Consider the following 16,659-nt stretch of genomic DNA (forward strand, 5'->3'; position numbering starts at 1 on the left):
TTCGTCAAGGTACAGATTATGACACATCTTTTCAATCATTTGTCCTCCCTTGGGCTATCGTCCTCTGTGCACTTGAGTGGGAATAAATCATATTTACTTCAGTTTGGCTTTAACTTAACCATGCATGTGGATAATTGTATGGCCTTCTTTCCTCAACATTATTAGGTGCTATATGTTTTATTCAGGAGAATACCAATAGTTTAAAAATTCTTGGGACAGGATTTTGTGGTTGTTGTTTTTTTAAAGAAATCTTGTTTCAATTGTTTTTAAAATTGTCACTGGCTTTAAAGGTGTTGGAATGCCCTGTGTTGTGGGGAAAAAATGTTTTGCATTGTTTGGACATGCTTGTCATAAATTTCTTATTATGCCATTGTGCTATAAAACCTCCCACTGACAATGTCTGGACGAGAAAATTAGTGTAAGGTGGCTCTCTGCCCATTTTCAGAGTCAGCAGCATTTCTTTCTATTTCTCACCTTCTTTCCCTAGTCAGGTCTCGTGAATGGAAGCCTCAGTATTGGGTCCAACAACCTGGACTTTTTAGAAGTTTGGTTGACTTGGAACCTGAGGAGAAGGCTTAGCCTTCAACTCCCATATTTGTCTACCTCACTGGGGGATATAGGTAAGGTCCTCACGGCATTTGTGCCTCCTCTATGAGAAACAGAATCATTACTTGAGCAGACCAAAGTCCTCTCTAGTCCAGAATTCTGTTCCCAGAGTGCCTACCAGATGGCTCCGCAGAGCCATAAGTAGGATGTGAGAACAATAGCACTCTCCATGCTTATGTGTCTCTCTCCTCCCTGCCCAAACTGGTATTCAGACACATGCTGCTTCTGATCCTAAAGGTACCGTATTTTTCCGTGTATAAGACTAGGTTATTTTCTTGAAAAATTAAGTTTAAAAATTGGGGTCGTCTTATACATGAGGGCAATTTCCTCCATTTTCTCAGTTTGGAGTCCCCAAAAGACAGAAAAATACAGTAATATGTAGTGTTCACGATTGCTAACCATCGATAGGCTTAATTTTCTATGCATTTATCTAATCCTCTTTCAAAACTGTCCTTGTTGGTAGTCATCAGTACATCTTGTGGGAGAAATTCAACATGCCCTCAGTACTGGCACTAGAAAGAGCAGAAAACTGTTGGAAGCAAAGGCTTGAAAGCAGGTCTATTACTCAGTTCTTAGTTGATTAAACACAGGAATTTTAGTTGGTCAGCCAGATTTGCATATGTGTTTGGTTTTCGTAAACGCTTGTTTGAAAAATAATATATATGTTTAAAAAACTGCTGCCCAACTTAGTTGAGACAATGTTGTGGCTGATTAAAAGTTCTTTTAAAAATTGATCAGAGCTATTTGCTACTTATAAAGTAAAGCATATGAAGAGAGAGAGAGAGAGGCACACTTGACAGTTCAATAATGTGTATAGAAAGAAAGAAAATATATTTATGGGGAAATGGAAGATTGGTGAAATAAAAAATACGGGTATCAAAGTAGGAAATGCCAAGAACAGGAACTAGAGCAATAATTACTACTTACTTTTGGTAAGTAGACTGAAGACTTAGTAAAGTTTACTGTTATGGAAACTCATGGAAATAGTGCTTTGTGCACATAGCCTGATGTGTATTGAAACAATATATAAAGAGGGGAAATAGTAATATTTCCACCCTCAAGGAACAGTTTCTACTTGATGTATCAGTCGACTTAAGCATCTGTCATGTAACTATTGTGCTTTGCAGAAGATTTCAGGGCATGTCTTTGGGTGCACAGCCAATCCATGCAAGCCACTGGAAAGACCTCTGGAACTTCAGTTTGGTTTCTTCGTGTAAATTGTCACTACAGCTGCAACATACCACTGCAGTTATATATTGAAGGGGAAGGTTGATAATGGCAGACAGGCAGGTTGCCTTTCAGCTGCCTTTTTTTTTTTTACACAAAGGAATGTCTGAGAAGCTTCTAAAGAAAGAAACTACTTGAGTAATACAATTTATCATTATCTGTAGGAACAAACTTGATCGTTCTGTGCTAACTGGTAGGACAATGGAATGAGATTGCCAGTAGACAATGTAGGAGTTTATGAACTTTCCGTACATTCAGGGAATCTCAAGATATGCAGAAAAAAATATTAGAAATATAATTATAATAACTGTTACCACTCCTCTCCTGTTGAGGGCTGTGCCTGCAGAAAGCTGTTCCATAGGAACAGAATATTTGGAATGGTTTTGAAGCCTGACTAAGAAGTGTGAAGATTTCTTCCCGTGGGGAACAACAAAGAAAAAAAGGAACTCTCCCCAAAATCATGAAAAGGAATGTTTTGCCAAGGGGCAGAGATTATTTTTTGATTTGGACAAAGCAACAAAGCACACTAGGTCTGTTCTTCAGTACATAGGTTTTATTTATAGGATGAGGAAATAAAAAGCAAATAAAAGAAAGACAACTTATGTCCTTTCAGTTACTGGGAACCCCTGAGAACAGCAACTGATGTGTGAAGTTTCAAGAGACAGACTTTCCCCACCATTTTATGTCTTAATCTCATCAACCATACTTCATTTCACTAAATTATTCTTGAACCACAGGTTGTTTTAGTAATTACACTCACAGTGTTGGTTCCACAACACTTTTGATCATGTTTATATCCTTGGACAGATTAAGGGTTCAGTGGCAAGCAACCAATATAGATAACTGTGCAGCCATCCCAGATACTTCCTAAACAGGTGGATGGCCTTGAGATGTCATCAAGGACTATCTAGAGATGAATAGCAGACACCCAGCATGTACTGTCTGAGACAGATACAGCTCAGCAAAAATGAAACAGAAAGCAACAGAAGGAAAATCATGTCTGACTACTAAGGGGTGAAGGTAAACTGGTCATAGAAGGAGGGAGTGCATTACACCACACTAACTCCTCAATATCACAACAATCTTCCACATACTTTCAACACAAAGAAATTGGAACAAACCTGAACTTCAAACCTCAAAGACCATGGTGTGGATAAAAGGGGTTTTGCATCTTGGAGCGAGCAATAGCTTTGAGGGTGGTTTTCATTAGGGAAATGGCATGTGAGAAAGGGTTAAAGCTCCTTTCATCGTGGTCCCAACCTAGGACAAAGACACCTCGGTGCTTTTAAAAACAATAACATAAAATGCATTTCTCATCATATCTAATTCAGCCTTCTGACTTACATATCTGGTATAACATTTAGCTTAGCATCATGAATTGGTAAAGACAGTGCACAGTTATACGGGCATAGGTATCTTGAAGCAATCGACTAAAACAGCAAAATACAACAAAGTTTTTAAAAAATCAAAGGGAAGGGATGAGCTCTTATTTCAGTGCGTCACTCTCAGCTGCCCTAGTTTTCATTTGGAAATGGGTATCATTTCTGTTTCTTGGTCTGCTCAAAATTGGTCTTGAAAGCTTCTTCCGGAACCTTCCGGAATCAGCCTTGATCTGATTGTTTCTGGCCCAGTCCAGTCCAGCCGAAACTTGAACACATCCAGGCAGAAATGCCTCTGATGTTTTCTGCCATATCTTGATGAACAATACTTAATGAATTACTTGAAGAGTCTCTGTAAGATTTTCTTTGAAGGTGCTTCCAATGGAGTTTTATGTCAGCGAAAGAGAAGGTATTTTTGTGTCCTTCGTTTGTGAATGTGCAGATGTGATCCTGAGGGTTTTACGCATGTAACAAGAAATTGGAGAAATTGGATATTTGAGAATGGAAATTGGTGGTCTTCCAAGCAATATGGGATCTAAAAGTGCTAAATCCTTTAATAAATAAACCCTGATTCAGACTGGAATGTCTTGGCTTGATCTTAAAGGTGATATTATGTAGGCCTTCTAACAGTCGACTGGCCTTAAAGATAATTATCTGTACATTCCAGCCTTGCTTCTGCCATCAGCAGTGCCTGGGATCTCAGAGAAATAAATGTTATTTCCCTTACAAGTATATTATATTTAGACTAGCCTCACTCCTAATCATTTTGTATAAACTCTGCTCTTTACTGGAAATATTTGAAGAGGAAAACTTTTCTTAAAAAATGCTGTAAATTCTGCTGGCTACAGAAGCATATGTAAGTGTTGTTGTTAAACACTGTCCATATTTGAGTGGCCATTGGAACTCTTTTGTAAGGCCCATCACATACATGAATTCACGCTCCAATTTATATAAATAGTTCTGATCATGTTTGCAGTGGGTGAAAGTTTTCCTACACTTCTGTTTTGAACCTTGGGGACAGAGTATACAAAAAAAATAAACTTGTTTAGAATGTTGATTACAATCTAAATCCTTTGTTCATGGTGGAATAGAAAAAGCACAGTAATTAAGTGAAGGATCAAATACTCTATTTGATATAAGCAGCTGTATCCAACTAAATTTTACTCAGAGTAGAGCCATAAAAATGAATTGAGTTAGTTGTGCCCATTAATTTCAGTGGGACTGCTCTGAGGATGAGTAAGATGGGAGACAACCCAGGGACTATAACCCATGTTCTAGTTAGTTGAAATACTTGACTGCTTCATTTTATGGGTTTGGATGAATGTTTTCACATTTATTGTCAACAGAGCACCCCACAGTTTCAATCAGAATACATTTCCCATTCCACTTGCTACTCCAAGCTGGCAGTATCATCTCCCTTTGACATCTACGTGTTATGGGTAGACTTATTAAGGTAAGGCAGGGGTGGAGAACCTGAGGCTCAGGGCCAGATATTACTCTCCAGGGCTGGATCTAGACCAGGGGTCAGCAAACTTTTTCAGCAGGGGGCCGGTCCACTGTCCCTCAGAACTTGTTGGGGGCCGGACTATATTTTTTTTTGGGGGGGGAATGAATTCCTATGCCCCACAAATAACCCAGAGATGCATTTTAAATAAAAGCACACATTCTACTCATGTAAAAACACGCTGATTCCCAGACTGTCCGCGGGCTGGATTTAGAAGGCGATTGGATCGGATCCAGCCCCCGGGCCTTCGTTTGCCTACCCATGATCTAGACACATCAAAGAAGCATTTCAGTTAAACGCGTTGTAAACTTTGTATGAGAAATCTGGTTGGCAAAAACAGAACTCCACAGCGCCATTTGGTGTCACAGTGTTATAATGCATATACAACGCATATAAAGCACTTTTTCTTTGCCAATGTAGTTGAGTACCAGTTCTCTATGTCAGGACTTTTCCCAGGCTACATCCTCTCCTCAGCCACATGCCTCACCAGTCCTACTTTTAGCTCCTTGAGTTCTCTGGCTTGGCTGAAATGTGTCCTTGAGTTCTGATAATTCCTTTTGCCTGCCTGGATGGTGCATATGAGTTTTTGCAGGAGGAAGCAAGGAGGAACATTGGCCATAATGAACCATAAGCACTAGTTGTCTAACTTTTTATTTAAAAAAAAAAATTAAAAGAAGAATAAGTCTCTAATCCTTGTGGAAACTGAGATGTGAAGCAAAAATGTCCAGGTGCTATTCTCATTTATTTTGATGGTTTATTTTTTTTTATTAAAAAAGGTTATTTTAGATCTACCAAAAAAACCCCCACAACCCCATGAAATATAACATTCATTAACAAACAAATCCAATACCCAATGCACATCAGGGCAAGAAGTATGACTTATTATTATTATTATTATTATATACCCCACCCATCTGGCTGGGTTTCCGCACTCTGGGCGGCTTCCAACAAAATATTAAAAATACAATAAAACATCAAACATTAAAAACTTCCCTAAACTGTATCCCCCAAAACCGCTCAGGCAGCCAGAGCCCCTTTGCCGAATGTATCTGATTCTGATCAAATGTATCTGATTCAGCCTTTGCCAGCCTCAATGTTAGTTTTTCTAAGAGGAAGGTGCCATATGTGTTTCATGCCAGTCCAAAGTGGTCTTCCAACCCCTAGCCACAGTCATCCTTGCAGCAACCATGTGTTTCAATCTGGGGTCCAAGAAGAGAGACAGCAAAACCAGAGGTAGTGATTTAGGCAGCACATGTGAGCTGGATCACTCAGAGGGCAAAGCCATCACATGGGCCCTATCCCTTGTTTTAGTGGTAAGTAGAAACATGTATGGATGCCAGGCACACCTGTGGATGGATAGCAGGTCTGCCCTGGCCTATTTTTGCTACTGAACCCACCCATCACTAACATGGTATGCAGGAGGTTATCTAGTAGGTAATGCGATCCTTTTCTGAAATCATTTTTATTTGATTTTACAAATGCAAATTAGTTACAATGCCAAATACATATCCATAAAAAGAGATTTCTCTGAATCTCACGACTTTCCCCACTCTCCTCCATGGGTCCTATTGTCAACATTTCCAACTGCATATTATTTCATAGTCTATATTTTGTATCTATCCACATTGTCCATAATATTCGTTACATTACAAGTGGGATTAAAATCCTGCTAATGTTTTCATTTGCTTACAGTCGTCTCCTAAATAAATTTTTCCCATTCATGAATTTCTTTTCTTCTTGGACTCTGCGTTTCCTGGTCAGTTTTGCCATTTCGGCGTAGTCTAACAGCTTAGTTTGCCAGTCCTCTCTGGCAGGAACTCTTTCTTCTTTTCATCTCTGGGCTAGTAGCATCCGTGCTGCTGTTGTCATATACAAAAAAAGTCTTTTCTGTTCCTTTGGGATGTTGGTACCTATAATTCCTAATAGAAAGGCTTCTAGTTTTATAACAACAACAACAAAAATAACAAAAGTTATTTTAAACATTTTTTCAACTAATTATATATCATTTCCCAGAAAGCCTTTATTACCCAGTAATGTGACCCTTGATCCGAAAATGCTCCCCACTCCTGAAGTAAGGCAAAACCTGCAAAAAGTAGCCTAAGAGGGCAAGCTCGTTTGCATGAATCTCGTATGTTTGCTTGTCTGGGTGAACCTACTATGATAGAAGCAGCATAACTCTCCTGTCTGAGTTTAGGAGGAAGCAGTGTTTAGTTAGCTAGTTCTCCCTTCTCCTGAGCACCTGTTACACTTTCAGTCCTAATAATTCAAGCACAGTCTGTGGCTCCACTAAGTGCAAATCTACAGATAGCTCACATGTTGGGCACAGTAGATCAATTTAAATTACAAAGGTTTAAATTCTTGATTTGAATCATTATTTAAATAACCAAAAAATCGAAGGAGCCAATTTAAATCGTTGATCTGAAATAGCTTTCCAGCATTCTAATTCGTGTATTTCCAGAACACTGAGATTTCTATAACAACTAGAACACATCTGTTTTAGTAAACAGAATTTTTAGACAACTCAGTAGGAGCATAATCTAAAACTTTCGGCTGGAGATTAGGCTCATATTAGTCTGAAAGGGCTGGCCCAGAAACCAGCATATTTTACCAAAATACTTGACCTCAAAAGTTACTTGTATTTGCCTCTGGTTCATTCCTGTACATAGACAAAAAAAACAAAAACCTCTAGCTCAATATGTTTGGCAGAGGGTCATAGATTCTGTTTGGCAGAGGGTCTGCATTTATTACATTCAGATATAAATTGAAAGCAGGGACAATTAATATAACTGATTTTTAAAACAAAACAAAAAATGCAGAACTCTTTTATTTTTATTTACTTGAAATAGTATACTCCACAATCTCTGCAGTTTTACATGTGGACAGATAATCTCCTCAAAATACATCCCAAAATACAGTCCCCTTTGAGAAGTCTTTTTTTACACCCATTGGCAAAAAAGTGTAAAGTTATTCACAAGTGAACAGGTGTTGGGGAAGAGGGGAGCATGTCCCTAATTTGCAACCAGGTTGATAGTCCCTCATCCTGATTCAGCTGCATGTAGGTTATTAGCTGGCTCAGGATTTGGATAGGGCTTGCATTTGGATGCTAGTCTGAATGATTTTTCAATGGAAAGTAATGCATCTAGCTGTGTATCCAAGCACGCCATCCATCCATAATGTATTAGCTTCAAGAAGTTTCCCATTTGGATGTCTCTAAAATGCACATTGACTGTTAGCTAACATCCACTTCAAATCTATTAAGAATGAAGTTCCAGTTTTCTTAGCCCCTTGAATAAAAGTTGCAATGGCTTGTGTTTTAAGATGATGCTTGATACCTTGATCATTGTATGCCCAGAAAAATACTGTTTGGATGAATTTAGTAATTTTTTGTACAGACATGACAAACATTTGAGCAATATACTGTAAGTATGAAAGTTAGAATCATTTCCAGAGGTGTTAATGTTTGGCCTGCCATTGAATTAAGAAGTTTAAGCAATAATGGAGACTAGTATTTTAATAGTTTATTTTACATGTTACAGATTTGCCTACTTTAAAAATATGTGTTTATTTCTTTTGATCCATGGAGATAAGGTTATTTGAATTAGAAACCTATTTCAAATCAGTGATTTAAATATAAAAAAATTATCCCTCAAGACTTTCTGAGCATTAGTCAGTAATGCTCAACGGGTGCAATTTGGTTTTCGGAACAGCTTCTTGCTTGTCCATTGCTACAGAGAATGTAAAATGAGAGTCTGCACATGTACAGAGTGTGCTCTGAATTTGTCTTTGTCCAGCGTCTGGACAATAAACACACAGTTCAGACAGCGCTAAGCAAGCACCACCAAAGGTTGATTTTTAAGGCTCCCAGGAATGGTGAGCAAAGGGAAGATGATTAATTTGTGAGGGCACATTAATTGTGCACTCTTATCCCTTGCCCCAGGTAACCCAAATAATATTGAGCATCAGTTGCTCATAATGAGTAACAGTATGCAGCTACCTCTTTCTGATATTCTGAAATAAAATAACTTAATGTTATTCCATATATATTGGCATTTTAGTTAGGAAATTGCATGCAAAATGTAATAATACTGTACAAAATTATTCAGTACAGTTTGTACAGATTATTCCTTGGGATTCATGCATTAGCATATAACCTCTGCTCTGCCACATTGTGTGTATAAATAAAGTGAAGCGTTTTCTTGTATTTATCCATCTGCAGGACTGGTACAACTTCAGGCTGAGTCCTATTCAGTCATCATTAATGAGCATTAGCAAATGCTTTCAGTATTTAGTTTTTGGTAGATTTGTCAGATACAAACAAACGAGACAACCTCATAACAAAAATGCTGTTAAGGATGAATAGGATAGATGTTGAATTGCAGATTATCTTACTTTGCAAATAACATGGCTAGCACTCTTTTTTTGCTAGCTTGCTGATACAATGCCATTTTTATTCTAAATTAATCGGCTCATGGTATCTCATGTTAATCATGAAATCTAAATGCATTATTTTACAAGTATATTTTAATAAGTCTCAAAGTGTGAACACTGCAACATCAAGCACAAAGCGTTTTTCTTCCTATGAAGAGTGAGTCTTGCGACACCCACCATTCACTTCTGTTGCTTCACAGAAACTAATGGGATAAGCATCCCTGATTTCTATATATCACAATTAATGCAAGTGGTAAAGTTGCCTTCTGGAGTATAGTGTTGCAAGTGTGCTAGGAATCTATTTTTGGCAAGAAAACTCCCAGTTTGCCCTCTCTCCCTTAAACTGACCTACTGGATGAAATAGTAGATGTGTGTATGATTCTAGGCATACCTTCCCCTAAGATCAACATTTGTACACACTTTAGTCACCTTTTATACGTAGTGCTATTGACATTAACCAGAGAGGCCAGCCTGACAGCACTGTACTTTAACACCAGCTAAAGAGTTGTTCTGCTCTACTTGCACAGTTTATCTAAAGAGATTCGGGGGGGTGGTGGTGGTTTTTGGTGTGTTTTTTTTTTAAATCACAAGCCTAATTGTTTTCCATCAAAGAGAATTCTCTTCTAGGCAAACTATCCTGTAAGGTAGCAGGATTATCTTGAAGGTCAAAATTGACATAACTATGAAAGCAGGGTATAATGACTAATCCTTCTGCTATCAAAGTGGGTCTCCCATGTTGAGCTGCACTGAAAGGGAAAATGAATGGCAGGACACTGGAAGGTCCTTTATACTGGAGATTGGTACCGCAGAAGTGTGCAGGAATATTGTCATTTTTAAGTATGCCCGATTAGTCTCCTATTAACCTATTGGAATTGAGAGATGTGTGCATGGTATGCTGTCAGCTGGGGCTGGCACTGTCTGTTTGCTTGCCTTCAACTTGGGGCATGGAGTGAGCAGGAGGGAACTGAACTTGGAGAATATGGCTGTCAGCTTCTTATTCTCAGAGGTTGCTTAGCCTCAGCCAACAAAAACCACTGGAGCTCCTGGACAGAGGCACCCGCCCCCCCATCTGCACCTCTCGGCCTGCGCTCCAGTGGCATGACTGTTGCCTCATCCCTCTTACCTACAGACTCCATGGATCCCCTAGGCAAGAGGAAAGTGTGCTGCATGGCAGCCCTGTCCTGAGCTTACAGGATATGACTTCTGGCTGTGTCCTCTTGCCCACCAGCCCAGTAGAGCTGAGTCCAAGAAACCTGTTGTGCCTCTTCTGGTCAAACAGGACATGTCCTGGCTCAGTAGAGAAGTTGCAGGAGCTTTCCACAAAGGGAACTCCGTGAGCCCAAAAGCTTATTGTGACGTTAACATATGAGAGTGCAGGAGATGAAATAGTTAAACAGGTTACCCAATCAGAACCCAGGGGGGTGGAGTCAGAGGGACTATAAAACCAGCTCTGGGAGGGGCAAAGGAGTTTGTTGGGAGTTGGGTGGTTGGTTGGAGTGGGAGTGAATTGGGATAGAGTTTGTGGGTAGGTTGAGTTAGTGTAGTGAAATAAGCTGAGTCAGGAATAGTTAGGGGCTAGGAAGACAAGTAAATATCTGAGAGGTGGTTTAGTGAGTGAGAGCAGGTAGCGGAAGTTATAGGTCTCGATAGACACCCCATGAATATAATTGACTGATACTGTTTATGAAACCCCACACTTGTTAAACTGCAATAAATAAACAAAAGCTTATGTTCCAATTTAACCCTGACTGGACTCAGTATTGTACCAGATAAGGCCTGGGTGGTGGCAGCGAGAAATAAAGTGGTGGCACAGGGATCAATAGACGGTGAAACATTCGGGGACTTATGTGAAGAGGAATGGATAGATATGAAGGGTAAAAAAAAAAGGGGAGGGAAATACCTTCCATTCACTCTGTCCATTTTTGCCTCCTCCGTGGTTTTTTAAGATTTATTATCAGTCTATATCAGTATGTCTAAGTTGGACCTGGGTATTGATACTCTGACATTTTAATCTGTATTGCTGAAATTTTTGTGTGGAAACACCGTAAGGAAAAATGACATTTCTCACTCCTGCAACATTTCAAAGAGCAATTTTAAAATTAAAAGAGCAAAGATGTGAGCAACACACACATATAGACACCATTTATAATCAACATAATTGCTACGAGTAGATTCCTATACTGGTCAGTCAGATAAGTCCTGCTTTCAGGCTTCCCATAGGGTGTAGTAGTTAAAGTGGTAGAACTGGAAACTAGGAACTGGGAAACCAAGGTTAAAATCCAGCCATGAAGCTCACTGGGTAATCTTGGACCCAGTTGCTGTCTCTCAGCCAAAGCTACCTCACAGGGCTGTTGTGAGGGTAAAAAGGGTAGAGCAATTCCTTGTTCCCTGGAGAAAAGTTGGAATACAACTGAAATAATAAATAAAAAAGTAAAATTGTAAGTAGTGTGGTAGCCATAAAATTTTCTGAATTACCTTATTATGTAAAAGCCTGCTTATTTGACAAGAGAAGGAGAATCCAAGCTTAAAGTTAACTGTTTATTTACACATTACCATTGTGACCACTTAATTCATATGCCTTTTTTTAGTTAGAAGAACTAAGGAATGCCCTGGATAAGACCAGACAAGAACTGGATGCTACCAAAGCACGGCTTGCCTCAACGCAACAGTCTCTGGGTGAGAAAGAAGCACATCTAGCCAATTTAAGAATAGAACGGAGAAAACAGCTAGAAGAGATACTGGAAATGAAGTAAGTACACATATATTTTGATTTTGATGGGATTCAAGGGAACATGATTTTTCATTTTATTTTCCCTTTCTGCTCTATGGATATACTTTGTTTCATGTGCATCCTTAAAAAAATGAGAACAAGGGGTGCTTTGGGCTATGTGATTTCACTGCATTGGGATGTATAATAATAAGTGCTGACTCATTTGGCTCAGAATTTTTCACAACTTTGGGGGCTGGGGCAAAACATCCCCATCACCACCACTTGAAGACTGGGTTAATCTTTTGCTGTGGGTAACTTTGAATAACTTAAACTGGAGGCTGTGTTAAGCACAAGGTAGCTGAGGCTCCCAACCCCCCCCCCCCCCAAAAAAATGCCTCAGCTTTAAGCAGTGAGGCAGCTGCCCTTGTCAGCCTGGCAATGTTCCCTTTGCCATTTGTGGCAGAATACCCCACCTATGACAGCTTTCCCACACCTTCATATGGACACAGAGGACAGGCAAGAAGAGAAGAGACTTTCAAATTTGTGCTAACGGCAGCATCCTTCCTGTGCAATGTGTCACAAATTACAAAGGAATTCAAAATGGATATCAAATCTCATCTAGGGAAGGCAGCTAAATGTGTGTGTGTGTTGTTGTTGTTGTTGTTGTTGTTGTTGTTGTTGTTTAGTCGTTTAGTTGTGTCCGACTCTTCGTGACCCCATGGACCAGAGCACGCCAGGCACTCCTGTCTTCCACTGCCTCCCGCAGTTTGGTCAGACTCATGTTTGCAGCTTCGAGAATGCTGTCTAACCATCTTGTCCTCTGTCATCCCCTTCTTCTTGTGCCCTCAATCTTTCCCAACATCAGGGTCTTTTCCAGGGAGTCTTCTCTTCTCATGAGGTGGCCAAAGTATTGGAGCCTCAGCTTCAGGATCTGTCCTTCCAGTGAGCACTCAGGGCTGATTTCCTTAAGAATGGATAGGTTTGATCTTCTTGCAGTCCACGGGACTCTCAGGAGTCTCCTCCAGCACCATAATTCAAAAGCATCAATTCTTCGGCGATCAGCCTTCTTTATGGTCCAGCTCTCACTTCCATACATCACTACTGGGAAAACCATGGCTTTTACTATACGGACCTTTGTTGGCAAGGTGATGTCTTTGCTTTTTAAGATGTTGTCTAGGTTTGCCATCGCCCTTCTCCCAAGGAGCAGGTGTCTTTTAATTTCGTGACTGCTGTCACCATCTGCAGTGATCATGGAGCCCAAGAAAGTAAAATCTCTCACTGCCTCCATTTCTTCTCCTTCTATTTGCCAGGAGGTAATGGGCCCAGTGGCCATGATCTTCGTTTTTTTGATGTTGAGCTTCAGACCATATTTCGCGCTCTCCTCTTTCACCCTCAATAAAAGGTTCTTTAATTCCTCCTCACTTTCTGCCATCAAGGTTGTGTCATCTGCATATCTGATGTTGTTGATATTTCTACCGGCTTGGGATTCATCCAGCCCAGCCTTTCGCATGATGAATTCTGCATATAAGTTAAATAAGCAGGGAGACAATATACAGCCTTGCCGTACTCCTTTCCCAATGTTGAACCAATCAGTTGTTCCATATCCAGTTCTAACTGTAGCTTCTTGTCCCACATAGAGATTTCTCAGGAGACAGATGAGGTGATCAGGCACTCCCATTTCTTTAAGAACTTGCCATAGTTTGCTGTGGTCGACACAGTCAAAGGCTTTTGCATAGTCAATGAAGCAGAAGTAGATGTCTTTCTGGAACTCTCTAGCTTTCTCCATAATCCAGCGCGTGTTTGCAATTTGGTCTCTGGTTCCTCTGCCCCTTCGAAATCCAGCTTGCACTTCTGGGAGTTCTCGTGTGTGTGTAAATATAACTCAAAATCTCAGCCACCTCATCTTTAAGATAAGCCCAATCCAACCCAGAGTTCTTCAGATTTGCCCATGTTTCCTGCCCCTCTGCTACTTAGTCCTATTCAGCACAGCCTTAGCTATAATGATAAATATTAATCATAGCTGCAAGCTTTAAAAACACAGTACCCCCAGGTTTTGAATCTTACTCATCCAAAACATCTGGGTATCACAACAGTTCCATATGAGCAACCAGGTTTATTTACATTTCTGTTTGTCCTAACTTTAGTCACAAAGGGGTCAAGACTTTGTTAATGACTCTTTGGCAGCAGTCTAAGGAGAAGGGCCCTGCTGGATCAGGCCAGTGGCCCAACTAGTTCAGCATCCTGTTCTCACTGTGGCCAACCAGATCCCCATGGGTATATTCCCTGATATGTCTATTGAGCCTAGTGAGCATCTCTGGGACCTACTCTCCTTCCCTGTAGTCTTTGAAAAGAGATATTTTGTCATTAAATAAACAGCAAAGCTTTCTTTTGAGCAATTAGGCTTTTAAAATGGAAATGGTCCATTAAGTTAGCTAGAAGTTAAAAACGATGTGACATATGAATTTTTGACTTAAGAAACAGTTCTTGCATTTCTGAGAGAACACAGGCCACTCATTAGATTTCCTTCTGTGTGACAGCATTATCACTAAAGGTGGAATAACTTGTTTTAAATATTAGTACCAAAGAGGTGGACTACTATGCCATAGAAACTAGGTTGCAAAAGATGTGGGTTATGTCAAAGAAGATTTTTGATAGCTGACAGCCCTGAGCTTTAGTGTATTATGTCTGGGTGAATATCATGTTCCTGAGGAATACTAGAACTGTTTTAATCTGTGTGACAGGACAAGGATGATAAAATCACTTATTATTTATTCTTTTACTAGTGCATTTTCCATAGGAGGGTGTAATGAGATGGGAGGAAAATCAGTTTTAAACAGATGTTGCCAAGATTACAAAGCAGAATTGGTGAAAAGCTATAAGCATTCCACACTATCACTATACTTGTTCTTAAGAAACTAAAAAAAGAACAGAAGGATATAATTAAATTGAACTTCCTCCCCACCATAAAGATAAGTATACGTAATTATAGTACATTAAATTTGCAGCACAATCTTTGAAATTGATGGCCTCTGTAAGAATGTGCCCAATGTGGGCACATCTATAGCAAGGAATACACAAAAATTAAGCAGACAATATTTTGAACGTGCATTGAAAATATACATGCCATTTAAAATGCCTCATCTTTCTGTAACTGCCGTGCTCAGCCAATCTTACCTAAATCCACATTTGCCTCTCATGGATGTGAATTCTTTAGGAAACATCTTTAAGAATGTATATAATAGGCGTCATCGCCACAAACGATTTGAAAAAGTGTATACAAATGAAAGCATTGTGGGGTTTAATACAATAAATTACACATTTCCTCATCAGTTTATTCGCATGCTGCTTTTCCATGGTACATCTTGCAGAAAGCAGGTTACAAGATCAGAAGGATTTACTGTGTGATACAATATTTGTTCCCTGGAGTTCCTCAGGATAGGTTTGTTTCCTCCCTGAACTTTGCTTATCACACTTTCCAAAGGTGTGCTAACTGGTACGTGATATCCTACCATTATAACTTGGGCTGGGCTGCTGTTGGAATCCCTTGCTATACCCATCCAAACCACTTGCTTAAGATTCACAAGCAGGGCAAGATCCACCTGCAGGTATCCGTTTCCTACACAAGCTGCTGCCCTCAAGTGTCAGCTTTCCCAAGGCTTCTGCACACCGTGAGGAAAGAGACCAGTGAATCATTCACCCAAGGCTTTTGGAGAAGAATCCACCTGTTACAGAGGTCTGAAGTTTGCCTGATGAAGCTGAGGAACAGCAGCAGTGCAGCAAAGCCCTCCAAGTATCACTTCGTAGGAAACGTCATTGATGAACTTGTTTCTTTAAAGGGCAATGTGTGCTGTATTGATGTGCAGACTATCTCTTCTGGATAATTTTTTAAAAAAGCACCTCCCTCTGACAGAAATAATAGCAGCAGTGGAAGGAGTGGATGGTGAAGGTGCTTCAGATGATAATGGAAACATTTTTTTTACAACCTCTCCTTTACATAGGTTGTAAAGAGTGCACCAAATACTTGCTTTCAGATGAAGAATGGTGGTAGACCTGGGGGTAAGATATGCATAGCATTGTACTTAGCATGAATATCAGTATGTTATGCTAATAGGGATCAGTGATGGCCACCAATTTTGATGGCTATAAAGGAGGATTTGACAGATCCCTGGAGGATAAGGTTGTCCATGCCTACTAACCATGATGGCTGTGTTCTACCCAGTGGCGTTGCAATGGGGGGGGGGCAGTTTTCCTTGGGCGCCATGTCTGGGGGGGTGACAAGAAGGCACCCCGCGGGGGCTCGCAGATGCGTGAGCAGTCATCGCGCCACGGCAGCCACATGTGCAGGATACTCCATTCGCGGCTGCAGCCGCGAGCAGAGTATCCCGGCACCGGCAGCAAACCGCTATGTACAGCGCATGTGTGCCGTCGCACGCATCCGCTGTACATAACAATGCCGCACATGCGCTGTAAATAGCGATTTGCTGCCGGTGCTGCTCGAGCGCCATACGGATGGCGGTGGGATCCCTCCATTGCCGCTACAACCGCATGTAGAGGATCCTCTGTTCGTGGCTGTAGCGGCAATGGAGGGATCCCGGCACAGTCCATACGGCACTCCAGTGGCGCCGCTGGCAAACCGCCATGTACAGTGCATGTGCGGCGTCGCTACGTACACCGCATGTGTCGTACGTAGCAATGCCGCATATGCGCCCTACGTAGCAACGCCCCGCCCCGGGTGTCACGACGCCTTTGTTCGCCCCTGGTTCTTCCTCTACTGTTGGAGGCAGTATGCATCTGGAAACCAGTAG

General features: G+C 40.6%; 1 protein-coding gene across 12 annotated transcripts in view; it reads left to right on the forward strand.

Annotated features, from left to right (window-relative positions):
* Positions 1 to 16,659, forward strand: part of ERC2 (ELKS/RAB6-interacting/CAST family member 2) — a 521,838-nt gene that overhangs the window by 279,657 nt on the left and 225,522 nt on the right. For all 12 annotated transcript variants that reach the window (XM_083420965.1, XM_083420973.1, XM_083420963.1 and 9 more), the window contains one exon: positions 11,733 to 11,893. In XM_083420965.1, the coding sequence (XP_083277091.1) occupies positions 11,733 to 11,893 (161 nt within the window). The remainder of the gene's footprint in view (positions 1 to 11,732; positions 11,894 to 16,659) is intronic.

Source organism: Podarcis tiliguerta, assembly GCF_965153285.1.
Source record: "Podarcis tiliguerta genome assembly, chromosome: 2".
Classification (NCBI taxonomy): domain Eukaryota; kingdom Metazoa; phylum Chordata; class Lepidosauria; order Squamata; family Lacertidae; genus Podarcis; species Podarcis tiliguerta.